The sequence below is a fragment of the Actinia tenebrosa genome, unplaced genomic scaffold (assembly GCF_029948245.1).
Source record: "Actinia tenebrosa isolate PJP-AT-01 unplaced genomic scaffold, QUT_ActTen_1.0 PGA_scaffold3__52_contigs__length_22856419, whole genome shotgun sequence".
Lineage (NCBI taxonomy): Eukaryota > Metazoa > Cnidaria > Anthozoa > Actiniaria > Actiniidae > Actinia > Actinia tenebrosa.
Window position 1 is genome coordinate 19484017 of NW_028292580.1, and position 12558 is coordinate 19496574.

General features: G+C 39.7%; 1 protein-coding gene across 1 annotated transcript in view; it reads left to right on the plus strand.

The window, feature by feature from the left end:
- LOC116301404 (urocanate hydratase) overlaps nucleotides 1-12558 on the plus strand; it is a 33014-nt gene that overhangs the window by 9290 nt on the left and 11166 nt on the right. The window contains exons 3-17 of the mRNA XM_089035476.1: nucleotides 3660-3790; nucleotides 4373-4466; nucleotides 5099-5158; nucleotides 6132-6260; nucleotides 7444-7572; nucleotides 7702-7758; nucleotides 8118-8204; nucleotides 8672-8709; nucleotides 8854-8967; nucleotides 9286-9394; nucleotides 9821-9891; nucleotides 10518-10615; nucleotides 10782-10854; nucleotides 11315-11347; nucleotides 11658-11746. Of these exons, the coding sequence (XP_088891602.1) occupies nucleotides 3660-3790; nucleotides 4373-4466; nucleotides 5099-5158; nucleotides 6132-6260; nucleotides 7444-7572; nucleotides 7702-7758; nucleotides 8118-8204; nucleotides 8672-8709; nucleotides 8854-8967; nucleotides 9286-9394; nucleotides 9821-9891; nucleotides 10518-10615; nucleotides 10782-10854; nucleotides 11315-11347; nucleotides 11658-11746 (1312 nt within the window). The remainder of the gene's footprint in view (nucleotides 1-3659; nucleotides 3791-4372; nucleotides 4467-5098; nucleotides 5159-6131; nucleotides 6261-7443; nucleotides 7573-7701; nucleotides 7759-8117; nucleotides 8205-8671; nucleotides 8710-8853; nucleotides 8968-9285; nucleotides 9395-9820; nucleotides 9892-10517; nucleotides 10616-10781; nucleotides 10855-11314; nucleotides 11348-11657; nucleotides 11747-12558) is intronic.

The following is a 12558-nucleotide window of genomic DNA, read 5'->3' on the forward strand; positions in this document are numbered from 1 at the left end:
AGGATGGGCCCTACATAAAGTACGAGGTGGAGGAACACAGTTTTCTCAAAAGGTACGAGACTACTTGACAAGCAAGTTCGACCTTGGCGAGAAAACAGGTCAGAAATGCGACGCAGACCAAGTAGCAAAGGATATGCGGAATGCGAAAACCGTTGACAATCAAAGAATGTTCACGAGAGATGAATGGCTGACAAAGACGCAGATCAAAGGCTTCTTTTCTCGTTTAGCTTCATCGAGGCGAAAAGGTACAAGAGTGGATGCAACACCTACCTCTGTAGAAGATGAAGAAGATGAAGTTTACGAACAGGAACGCTATGACGTCATTGAGGAAGTGCTGGAAGAATTAGGCGTTAGACATCCTATCGTTTACGACGTTTACAATCTCTGTAAATATTGCGAAGACGACCTCCTTTCTTCCTTTAATGTTAGTATGCTGCGAGATATCTGCCGGCACTTTGACATTCCATTCAAGTCAAGAGATCTAAAGAGAGTTCTATTGGAAAAAGTGGCGGGAATGGTCAAGGAGTGCTCTTGTTGCAACTGACTGTCGGTTTTGTTAGTGTTTTTTTTAATATGATGTCCCATCTGTCAAAGATCGAAATCCTCGTGTCTTTTTTTAGTCTATACTTGCACTTGTCGAATCTAGTTCCCGATAACAGACCTTTTCCATACCGCGGGGGACTTGGCACTGGAGGTATGACAAAAAACGCTTGTGCTCTGGAATTCGTCTTTTTTTCCTTGATAAATGCTTCTAAGCTTTTAACTTCTTTTTTTAAAGATTTCTTCCCTAGCCGCCATTGTAAAACGCCTGCAAGCATCTCGCAGGGCGGTGTCTCCATACCTCCTGTGCCGAGTCCTCGCGCGGTATGAAAAAGGTCTATTCTAATAGTTGTTCAGTACTAAAACAGTCAAGTGAACTGCCTTAGTCGTAATAGAGCGTTTTCGTATGACTGTGAAAAGCTCACGAAACGAACGTAGTGAAGACAGCGTTCCCAAAAATGAAAATCAAGAGTCACGGTTGCAGCAAGTCTTGGCTTTATCCAATCAAATACGTCACACATGTAAAAAAAAAGGCGGACACGGTCACTGAAGCGCTGGGACATGGGAATGCCAAACCACTCACATTGTGCGAGAGAAAATAGCCAATAAACCATCACGGTAAGCTGAGGGCAAGACACACAGCACTGAACCTTTCAGTAACAGTCATATCAAATATGTCCTATTGCAATTGAGTGCGAGCTTCAAAGTTTGATGTTTCACTCGTCGATGTACTTAATAAAATTGCATTTCAACAGCACCCAATCTGGAAATTTAGTATCCTGGGATTACCCCTCCCCTAACTAACAAAAAAGAAAAAGGAATAGAAGACTGGGAGGGGGGGATTATTGAATTTCAGTTCTTTGTATGCCTTGATCAATGATTTTATTTATCGTTACTGCTGCATGAAATGGATCAAGTAGAATAATATCAAAAATAAAAGCTAGTATGGACTACTGTAAACTTCGAGGGTCAAACGTCAAAGAAAATGCCGATTGACGCGCGCGGTGACAAGATAATTAGAAGCACAGTTATTTCAGACAGACTTGTTTGCCGGCCTTGCACCGAAAGACCATTAGACATTGCTCTAATAAATGATTATTAAAGACGAATTATTGCTTTATCTTTCCATTGCTATAGCTACTATTTCAGTACTTCGTATGTTTTCCTAGCAAAATTTATCCTGTTTTATTATGGAATTGTTTCGCGATGTGGTAGTCGAGAGAGATTTTTATGCAACGGAGAATGGATCACGGCAGTTGTCTCGAAGTGAGTGTTTATAATTTCTTTTGTTGAAGGCCTAAGGCGTAATTATTTGGCAATTTCTCTTTCTAAGTTATCTTTTTTATTTATATACTCAAAATAAAATTTTATTTGTGACTTTTTGTCTTGTTTTTGAGATCAAATTATGCAAATTGTTGTGTTTTACTCACAGACCGGAAGTGATTCGGCAGCTGATAAACGATCAAAATATAGTAACTTTGATGAAAGCTCGCAAAGTCGTTTTGCATCGGCCGACAAATTTTTTCCAATAAAGTTGAAATATAAGGCTAGATAAAAAATCACTTTATTTAAGTGTCTAGTCGTTCTAGCGCTTTCGCACTAATTGGGGACACTTTTCGCTCACACGCACTACCACTACATTTAATATTCTATGCACACAACGCTCAACTCACATGTTGATTTTTACGGAGGGAGGAAACCGGAGAACCCGGAGAAAACCCTCGTAGCATAGGAGAGAACAACACATCAAACAAACTCAATTCACATGTGGCGACCGCAGGGCTCGAACCAGCGACCCGACCCGTTGGACTCACAGCGGTGAAAGACGACGCGTTAGCCGCGAACGCCACCCATAGATCTATCAGAATTGGTCTAATTTTAGGTTTGAAACTTTGCCACTTTTAAAGTATTCCGATTTAAAGACCAGTGGTAAAACCAGCTTGAGACGAATAAACTGTGTTCAAAAATTTGCCAGAAATTCGTTTTTGAGAAAAAGTTCAATATTTTAGCACAGAATCGTTCTCATATGATTGATATAAAGTTTTCTTGGCTTATTTGTCAATAATGTAAGAAGAAAACCTTGCTCCGCAACGAGTTTTGAAACCCTTGTATTGATGCTAATTTGAGCCTCCAAGCTGGCTCGAACTTTGGAGCTAATTTTCTTGGGAAATAAAAACAATGAAAACATAAAAAATACATTCTGGTTATTCTATGGTAAAACCCTATAAATGAGCAAAAAATCAGGGAAATCGATTTTTTGAGTCAGACCCCACCGGTCGGTTTTTACGTGCACAGCCTCTTAATTTACACAATGATTCTATTACAGAAACCTTGAGGTGTGTTTTAATTTATGTATTAATCGCACACACCATTGAAAATACAGCCAATCAAAAATGAAGGAAGACTGTTTTATATTCGGCAGTATTATAATTATGTTTTGGCAATGCCATTTCATGCCATTTCAGACCATGTGTCATTCCCTAGAGTAATCCCAGGCCCGGGGGGTACTCCGCCAGAATTTGGGTAGGGGTGTTCCGCTGGGATTCTGAAAGGGGTACCCTGTTTATGACAAAAAAAATCAAATTTGTAGACCCTGTTTATGACAAAAGGTGTGATTAATTGCAATGCGTTCCTGTTTCAATTATCCTGTCAACTCGCGTATCTTTTTTTTACGACCATGATAATTAGTTTCGGTCAATACGAAAGTAGAAACCCTGAATATGACAAGAAGCTCATGAAGAACTTGGAACTTGAGTGAAATTGCATACCCTGTTTATGACAAGAAGTTCGAAAAACCATACCTTGTTCAGCGGATCATCCCCCTATAGTCCATATATGGGAGTACCCCCCTCCCCCCAGAGAGTAATATTTCAGTGTTTAATGGTTGCACATGAGAATAAGACACATGAATATGGATACAACTCAAACTAAGAATCTTACTCTCAAGAGAATGACACGTGGTATATGAAATGCAAACACATTACCTGATTAGCAGTTTATTTAAGCCCAGTGCTCATTTCAGACCAATCTGTCGCTATGTTGGATACCAAAGTTAAATCCTTCTATAGTGTATCATGTTGTTGCTAAGCAGCTTTGAACTTTTTCGAATTTTTTTGTAGCTGGCTCTTCAAAATGCACTGCGATACTTTCCTCCAGAAAGACATGAAACTTTGGCTCCTGAGTTTGCACAGGAGCTGAGAGATTATGGCCATATTTATATGTATCAGTTCCGACCAGACATTCACATGAGGTATGTATGCGTGACTGGATTTGAAAAGCTCACTCTTTGGCTATGCTATGCTACGACTGTGACGTCATAGTGTCTGAAACGTTTGAATTCATCAATACCGTGAAATAACAATGACTTCTGTGCTGATTAAAGGCAGGCCACAGCTATAAAAATCACAGATCAATTAATGCTGAAATAGCCTCTGGGCTGAGCAAAGTCAGGGCACAGCTATTATAATAAAACAACCTCAGGACTGATCTTAATTTTCGCAAATTTAATTAGAATTTAGTAGTTTTTTTGAAGGGACGAAAAACCAAGAACCCAGAGAAAACCTTCAAATCTAGGGATTGAGAGACTCGACAAACTTTACTCACATGTGATCAATGCTGAGTCCAGGAATCAAACCTGAGACCCTAGAGGTAAGTGCACTACTGCTGTGCCAACCTTATCAATTGATTCCTTAAAGGGATCTTATCAAGTTGATTTTGAACAGGATTTGTCAGGCACATGTTCCATTAGGCTGTGACTTTAGTTTATACATTATAGATTTGGTATGATACATCTGAATTAGGTTAATAATTTAGGTCATGCATTTCTTTCCAGGGCCTATCCTATTGATGAATATCCTGCCAATACTCGGCAAGCAGCTGCCATTATGCACATGATCATGAACAACCTTGACCCAAGAGTGGCTCAGGTTAGTACAGTACCTGTTCTGACTCTTTATTCTAGTTAACTTCCACCTCATTGTCTCAGTTGGTTGTACAACCCCCTGTTGTGCAGGAGGATGTTGATTCAAGTAATGGCCAGACCAACACTTGGGGTGCTAAAATATCCATAAGTAGAAAGTGCTGCTCATACATGTATCTGCAAATGGGGATGTCTTTGCCATGGCTTTGATGACCGTTGGATGTAAAATGGCGGTCTCTTCTCATTCAGAGACATTAAGAAAGAGGACCACAATTTTATCAGTCCATATTTGTGACTGTCGTGTGTCACCATCTTTAAATAAAGTTCATTATAATAGTAGAACAGCTTTTTCCATTTCCAAATTGATGATTCAATTAGTAATGAGAAGCACCAGCCTCACCTCGTTTCACTCAGTTATTTCATTCATATGTAGAATGACAAAATGCATGGTGTAGCTTTCAATTAATGTTGTTTTACTCCACTGTTTTGCAAAGATAACATGCACGTTGTACTGCATGATGATGTATGCACTGTGCTTTATTCTCTGAAGGAGTACAGTTGTGATCATACAAATGGAATCAAGATGAACATATAATGAGGCCAGGATACTTACCACTATTCTTTCTTATTTTTTCCCAGTACCCTCATGAGCTGGTCACGTATGGAGGAAATGGCCAGGTATTCAGTAACTGGGCCCAGGTAATAATTAATACAAGTGACTGCAATTAATCCATACAGTTATAAACCATGCTATACAGTTATGTAACCATGTGTTACGCAGTAGCCAGAGGAGGATCTGACACTAGTATCCCCAAGTTCCTTTGCATGCTTATTATTGTTTTCTTTGGTTTTAACTGGTTTATGTGAATCTTTTTTGTATGATACTTCTACCACTAATAATACTAATAATATGAAGTCATGTTTGACTGTTCAGTAGCCTCTTGTAGGACATACTTCTCTGATTGAAGAAAAAGAGAATGTATGTGCATGCTCTGTGCAATTATATAAAGCACTGGGGAGAGGGGGGATGGGAAGAACACAAGAGAAGTATTAGTATAAGCACAAGACATAGAGTTGTGCTTTTCAACACTTCTCAATATTGTTCTGTCAATTACCAAGTGCTTTATGACACAGCAGACAAGTTTTGGTATTGCGATTCACTAAATAGTTTCTTATATTTTTGAGACGACAATATTTCGTAGTATTGTCATTTCAAAATTAATGTTTCTGATTGGCTAACACATGATGAAAAGGAAAGCTAGAGCGCGCGCACATCAATTTTTTACGCTTGTTGCTTGTGCCATAGCGCACCCTCGTAAGGTGAATCTCACTTTTAATCAACGAAAATTGGTCAGTTTTTTTTGTGTGTGTGTTGAATCCTTTAGAATCCATTACTTGGCGACTCCGCCCAATACCAAATATATTTTCTCCCAAATAGCCGTCAATATTTCGTGGTATTGTTGTCTCAAAATCGTAATTAGTTTATATTATTACAAATTAGCAAAGCCTTTTTATTTTTGGATACTGCTCACATGAAAAAAATAGAAAACTTGAGTAGGTGCTGTGCTCTCATAATTATAATGAATCAGCCTTGGCCAATCAAAAAGTTAGATTTATGGTACTGATTTTGTTAAATAATAATAATGAAAATCACTTCACTTTTTGTTTGTAGTTTTGGATAGTAATGAATTATCTATCTGAGATGACAGAAGAACAGACACTGGTGATGAACTCTGGGCACCCTCTTGGTCTGTTCCCAAGTTCACCAAGCTCACCAAGAGTTGTTGTTAGTAATGGGATGGTAAGTCAAGAATTTGAGTGTCACTTGATTAATGGGTGATAGAAGTGCTGTGGAGAGTGGTATGGGATTGGTGCTAATGGGTGATGTGGGTACTGTGAAGGGCATGTAGGTGGTGCAACAGGTAATTAGGCTAGTGTGAAGAGTGGTATGGTGTAATGGGCGCTGTGGGTGCTGTGAAGGGTGTATAAGTGATGCAACAGGTAGTATGGAAGTGTGATGAGTGGTATGGTGTAATGGGCGCCGGGGTACTGTGAAGGATGTATAAGTGATGCAACAGGTGGTATGGGAAGTGTGATAAGTGGCATGGTGTAATGGGCGCTGTGGGCACTGTGAAGGGAGTATAAGTGGTGCAACAGGTAGTATGGGAAGTGTGATGAGTGGTATGGTGTAATGGGTGCTGTGGGTACTGTGAAGGATGTATAAGTGATGCAACAGGTGGTATGGGAAGTGTGATAAGTGGCATGGTGTAATGGGTGCTGTGGGCACTGTGAAGGGAGTATAAGTGGTGCAACAGGTGGTATGGGAAGTGTGATAAGTGGCATGGTGTAATGGGTGCTGTGGGCACTGTGAAGGGTGTATAAGTGATGCAACAGGTGGTATGGGAAGTGTGATGAGTGGTATGGTGTGATGGGTGCTGTGGGTGCTGTGAAGGGTGTATAAGTGATGCAACAGGTGGTATGGGAAGTGTGATGAGTGGTATGGTGTAATGAGCGCTGGTGGGTGCTGTGAAGGGTGTATAAGTGATGCAACAGGTGGTATGGGAAGCATAATGAGTGGTATGGTGTGATGGGTGCTGTGAAGGGTGTATAAGTAATGCAACAGGTGGTATGGGAAGTGTGAAGAGTGGTATGGTGTAATGGGTGCTGATGGGTGCTGTGGATGCTGTGAAGGGCGTATAAGTAGTAAGGCAGGTGGTATGGGAAGTGTGAAGAGTGGTATGGTGTAATGGGTGCCGATGGGTGCTGTTAAGGGCATATAGATTGTAAGGCCGGTAATTTTGCAAGTGTGAAGAGTGTTATATAATGGATGCCGATGGGTGGTGTGGATGTCATTGGTGTTATAAGGTGGTATAGGTAGTGTGATCAGTAACATGAATAATGTGTTAGGATGTACAGAAGAAAGTCTCCACCTATGAAACAATTGGTATCATGTATGAAATATAAACAATTTTTTTCAACTTTAGATGGTTCCCAACTACTCTACCCGTGAGATGTATGACAGACTGTTTGCCCTTGGTGTGACGATGTATGGTCAAATGACAGCTGGTAGCTATTGTTATATCGGACCCCAAGGAATTGTCCATGGAACAACCGTAAGAAAGAATGAAAATCGCCTACAGTAATTGTTGGGTTGCCTGTGTGTCTTTTGCCACAGGAACCCCAACAACTCAGAATGTCTTTTGGACGATAGGAATAAAACATGTTGTAAATGTTGGTTTTAGATTGTTGTCATGAATGCTGGAAGAAAGTACTTGAAGGTGGAAGATTTGAAGGGAAAGGTATGACGTATGATGTAACCCACCTCTAGCTTTAGTGTAATGTTTAGAAGTTGTCTGACATGGAAAAACATTTGCCCAAGCTAGCGGTTTTCATATAATGGGCCATAATCAGGGGGAGGGGGGGCAGTGGGATTGGCTAATGCTTAACTAATACTAGAAATCTAACCCCCCCCCCCCCCCCCATTCCATGATTACAAATAAATGGCCCCTCCCCTGCTTTCCATTCTGTTCAATTTGTTATAAAGTGTGCGCCCTCTTGAGCCTGTTATTAATGGTATCCCCTTAAATCTCACTGCCCTGTACCTGGTAAAAAAAAATGGATGTTCCTATTTGTAACCTTTTTCTTGTTATATGCACAGGTGTTTGTGACGTCAGGGCTTGGAGGAATGAGTGGGGCACAACCAAAAGCTGCTGTCATTTCAGGATGTATTGGTGTCATTGCCGAGGTAGGTAGATATAGGGTTATCCTCATTCTCAAATAACATTATTAATATTGCACTTGACATGGTTTGAAGGTGATTTCAAATTCCAACAGCCATTAAAACAATTTATATAATAAATGTTATGAATGTCATGTTCTGATTAGGCAGAAGAGGGTGCTATTATGAGAGCACAGAGCATGTGCCACAGCTCTCTTATTTTTGTCATTCATATCCAAAGTAGTTGTTATTCTAATTTGTATTTTATAAAACAATTAAAAACTTGCTTGCTTTTCTGTGCTGCGTATAGTCCTAAAGCACTTTGGGATTGGCAGAACACTCAAGAAGTGTTGAGAAGCACTCCACTGCCTCACGCTCTGGCAATCCCCGCATGCTTCATAACTACATGCAGCAAGTCAGCATGCCTTTTCTATTTCTTTAATAGGGAATGTTTTGTCTTGTGCATTAACAAATTTTTCATTCATTTTCCCCAGGTTGATGACGCAGCATTAAAAAAGCGATACGACCAGGGGTAAGAAGTAGTGCTTCTCTTTTTCAAATCACTACTAACCATTTTCATTTGAGCACCTTAATTTTGATGATTTGCAACTCAGTCAATGCTAAAGAATTTTAGCAATTTGACTAAAATTTTGTTGAATATTATTTTTCTTAATAGGTGGCTTCTGGAGTACACATCAGATCTTGATACCTGCATCGAGAGCATCAGACGTGCTCGACGTGAAATGAAACCAACGAGTCTGGGATACCTCGGAAATGTAGTGGATTTGTGGTGAGTTGAATTTGATAAATATAAAACAGTTTAGGAATACCTTAGCAATCCTAGTCTCCTACGCAGCCACTATTAGTGTCATCATGCAACGCTCTCTCAACACTAATACCAGCTGTGAAGGAGACTATAGGAATCTCTGTGGCAAACTATTTTATAAAATAAGAAGGACACAAATTAAAAAATACTGTCTTATCCCTCCTATAAATAAGTCCAAATTCAGAGTGAACTCAAAAACATGAAGTGAGCATTTTAGAAAAAACATTTTGACCAATCAGAGCTTGTTATTCAGATTTCATAACAATACATTGTCTTGTTCAGGGAAAAACTTGCTGATGAATATGACAGGACGGGGGATCTTCTTGTTGACTTTGGGTCGGATCAGACCTCCCTTCATAACCCGTACAATGGTGGTTACTACCCCTGTCAGGTTGGTAGTTCTAAGTAGGTACTCCTGAAGAAATAGAAAATGCGCGCGCATGCTGTGTGCAGTTATAAAGCACGCGGGGATTGGCAGAACACGAGAGAAGTGTTAGGAGAGGCAAGGCGCATAGCGGAGTGCTTCTCGAAACTTCTCGAGTGTTCTGCCATTCCTCAAGTGCTTTATAACTCCTAACAGTACAGTTTTTAATCTCTTTTATAAAATGCAAAAGGCGCGTGCGTGCTGTGTGCTTTCATAAACCACGCGCTCCCAACCATTCAGAAAGCGAGATGTATTGTATAACAGTTATTTTATAATGAGAATTAGAAACCTATTGTTATGTCTTCCAAATTGAGCTGCATTCCCACGTGTTGCAATTCTCAACAAAGTCCAGTCACTAAGTTAGTATTGAGACAACCAGATTTTTGTATTCAGGTGTCGTTCGAGGAAGCAAAAGAAATCATGAAACACGATCCTGAAAGATTCAAATCCCTTGTCCAAGAAAGGTAAGGCTTAATTAAATGTTTTGTTTAGCCGCTGCTGCCGCTGCAAAGTCGTATTTATATTTTGTACGCGTGAGAGATTTGATAGACCTTGAAGACTCTACACTACTCCAGTTTCGAGTTGCTCAGGGTTGGCCTTGATTTTGTGCAGAATATTCATGTGTTCCAGTGAAGATCCGTGGTATTTTTGTTTCGTTTAAGTTGTGCATTCTATACTTTACCTTTGGTATGCGCCATTTTTGCATTCTGGGTTCGATCTTTGAGTTAGCCGTGCCCTGAGCTAGATCAGCCCAGAGGTTGTTTCTGGGTTCAATCTTTGAGGTAACCGTGCCCTGACCAAGATCGGCCCAGAGGTTGTTTCAGTGTTCTGTCTTTGAGTTAGCCGCACTAAATTTGATCAGCCCTGAGGTTGTTTCCGGGTTCTGTCTGTGAGTTATCCGTGCCCTGACCTAGATCGGCCCTGAGAAGTTGTTTTTGGGTATCGATAAAAAATTAAAGGTTTCGATTGAAAAGCTATCAAGGCGAAAATCTATTGCTGCAGCCAACATGGACGCCATGTAAAAAAAAAAGATTCACACCCAATGTACTTTGCCATTTAAGTAATTTCTCTTTTCTGTTTCAATCCACAGCCTTCGCCGACAAGTGGCTGCAATCAATAAGCTATCTAGTCGTGGGATGTGTTTCTGGGATTATGGCAATGCTTTCCTCCTGGAAGCGAGTCGAGCCGGTCAGTTAGTCCACAGTATTCGTGACATCCGTGATCGTTACGTGATCGTTACCTTCAATTTTTTTACTATTATCATGCGCACCGGTTGTAGAGTTAGTCAGTCAGTCCACTGTTACAGTATTCGTGATCGTGTTGATCGTTACGTGACGTGTTTTATCGTTATCAGACGCACCGGTTAACAAGGAGGGATGCCTTCCTGGTACGTTTGTTTATCCATCATATGTGCAAGATATCATGGGGTAAGAGTCTATCGTATTTTCTTGTAATCTCTTTTGTAATTAGGGCCTGGTATAAAGTTAAAAATAGCTCGTCGCGGCACGCATGAAGTTCACAGAATTCAATGGACCAATCACAGCAAGTAAAGCTTCTACTCATCCAATCAGAGCAAGGCACGTTATGGCGTTCCCCACGCTAAATCTGCTTCAAAGATATCAGTTACAATGTCGTACATAAAACTTGATCTAACCTTTTCAGGAAAAAAAGACAAAAAAAGAAAGACCTTGTAGAGGTAACTGTGTCCTGCACTTTTCCAGCTTCCTGCCAGAAAATTCTTGGTTTAGTCCAAGTACAGTTGTAAACCAAAGTATTGCCCTTTTGTCAATAAAAGGTTCAAAAATCTATTTACAATACCCTTAGCCGATGGTTCCCTTTGGTTGACAAAAACATTTCAATCTAATTGATAATCTTGTTTGATTTCAGTGATATATTTTCATTGGGTTTTGGTCCATTCAGGTTGGTATACTAAACTAGAATAAATTATCATTCAATAGACCTCTTCATCTTTTGCGCAATGTTATCCCATTTCTGACCCTGCACATGCACGTGTCATTCTATTGAATATAAAATTCTGTGTTTGAATTGTATCTATAAATGGGAAAACTTAAGTAGTATTTAAATTCACGTGCCTTCTCTTGCGTAACCGTTAAATAAAGAAATGATACTCTGGAGAATGACACGTGGTCTGAAATGGGAAAACAATACGTAAAAGATAGATGGGTTTGTTCTACAAATTTGTTGAATTTGTTTTTCTTAATATCCTCAGATGGGTGTGTACGTCAGGTCTTGCTGCTGATCTTCAAACTACTGACGAGATAGCAAAAGAAGTTTTGGAGGAAATTATAAGCCAAAGAGGTAAACCATTCAAAACTAATTCTTTCACAAAAAGTCTGTAAGCATTAGTTTAACTTTTATGTTGTAAAGAAGTTGTAATGAAATTGGGTTATTTTTTCTACTGTTTTTTTTTAGCTGATGATGATGGTTGTGAGGCGGGTGTTAGTGTTGTTGAATATGCTCCCCGGTGTTGGTCTTGGCGATGGTAATAATGGTGATGATGGTGAGCGGTGATGAAAATGATGGTGTTGGTGATGGCGATGGTGATTGTGATGGTGATGGTGGTGGTGATGGTGATGGTGATGGTGATGATGATGGTGAGTGGTGATGGTGGTGGTGGTGGTAATGGTGATGGTGGTGGTGGTAATGGTGGTGGTGGTAATGGTGGTGGTGGTAATGGTGGTGGTGGTGGTGGTCATGGCCATATGCATTCTTACCTAAGTTCAAAAAGTTTACCTAGTTCGTAGGTAAGTTTTTTGAACATGTTCAAAATTCTTACTTAGACATAGTAAACTTTTAGAACATGTTCAAAAAGTTTACCTATTTCTAAGTAATTTTTTTGAACATGGTGCTCTTCTTGAACATGTTCAAAATGTTTACTGTTTCGTTTTCCCCCCATATTTCAGGAAATTATAGATGGTGAGCTTTGTCTTCACAAAATAGTATTTCCCAAGAAAATTCCTTCCTTCTTATGTATTTTTTTAGTCCAATTAACGTATTTATAGCTTTTTTACACCATCATGCTAAAGTCCTGTCCTTAGGATTTTGTGAATGGAAAATCATTATCAATAATCAAAATCATAATACAGCAACTTGAAATTTATTTGTTATAT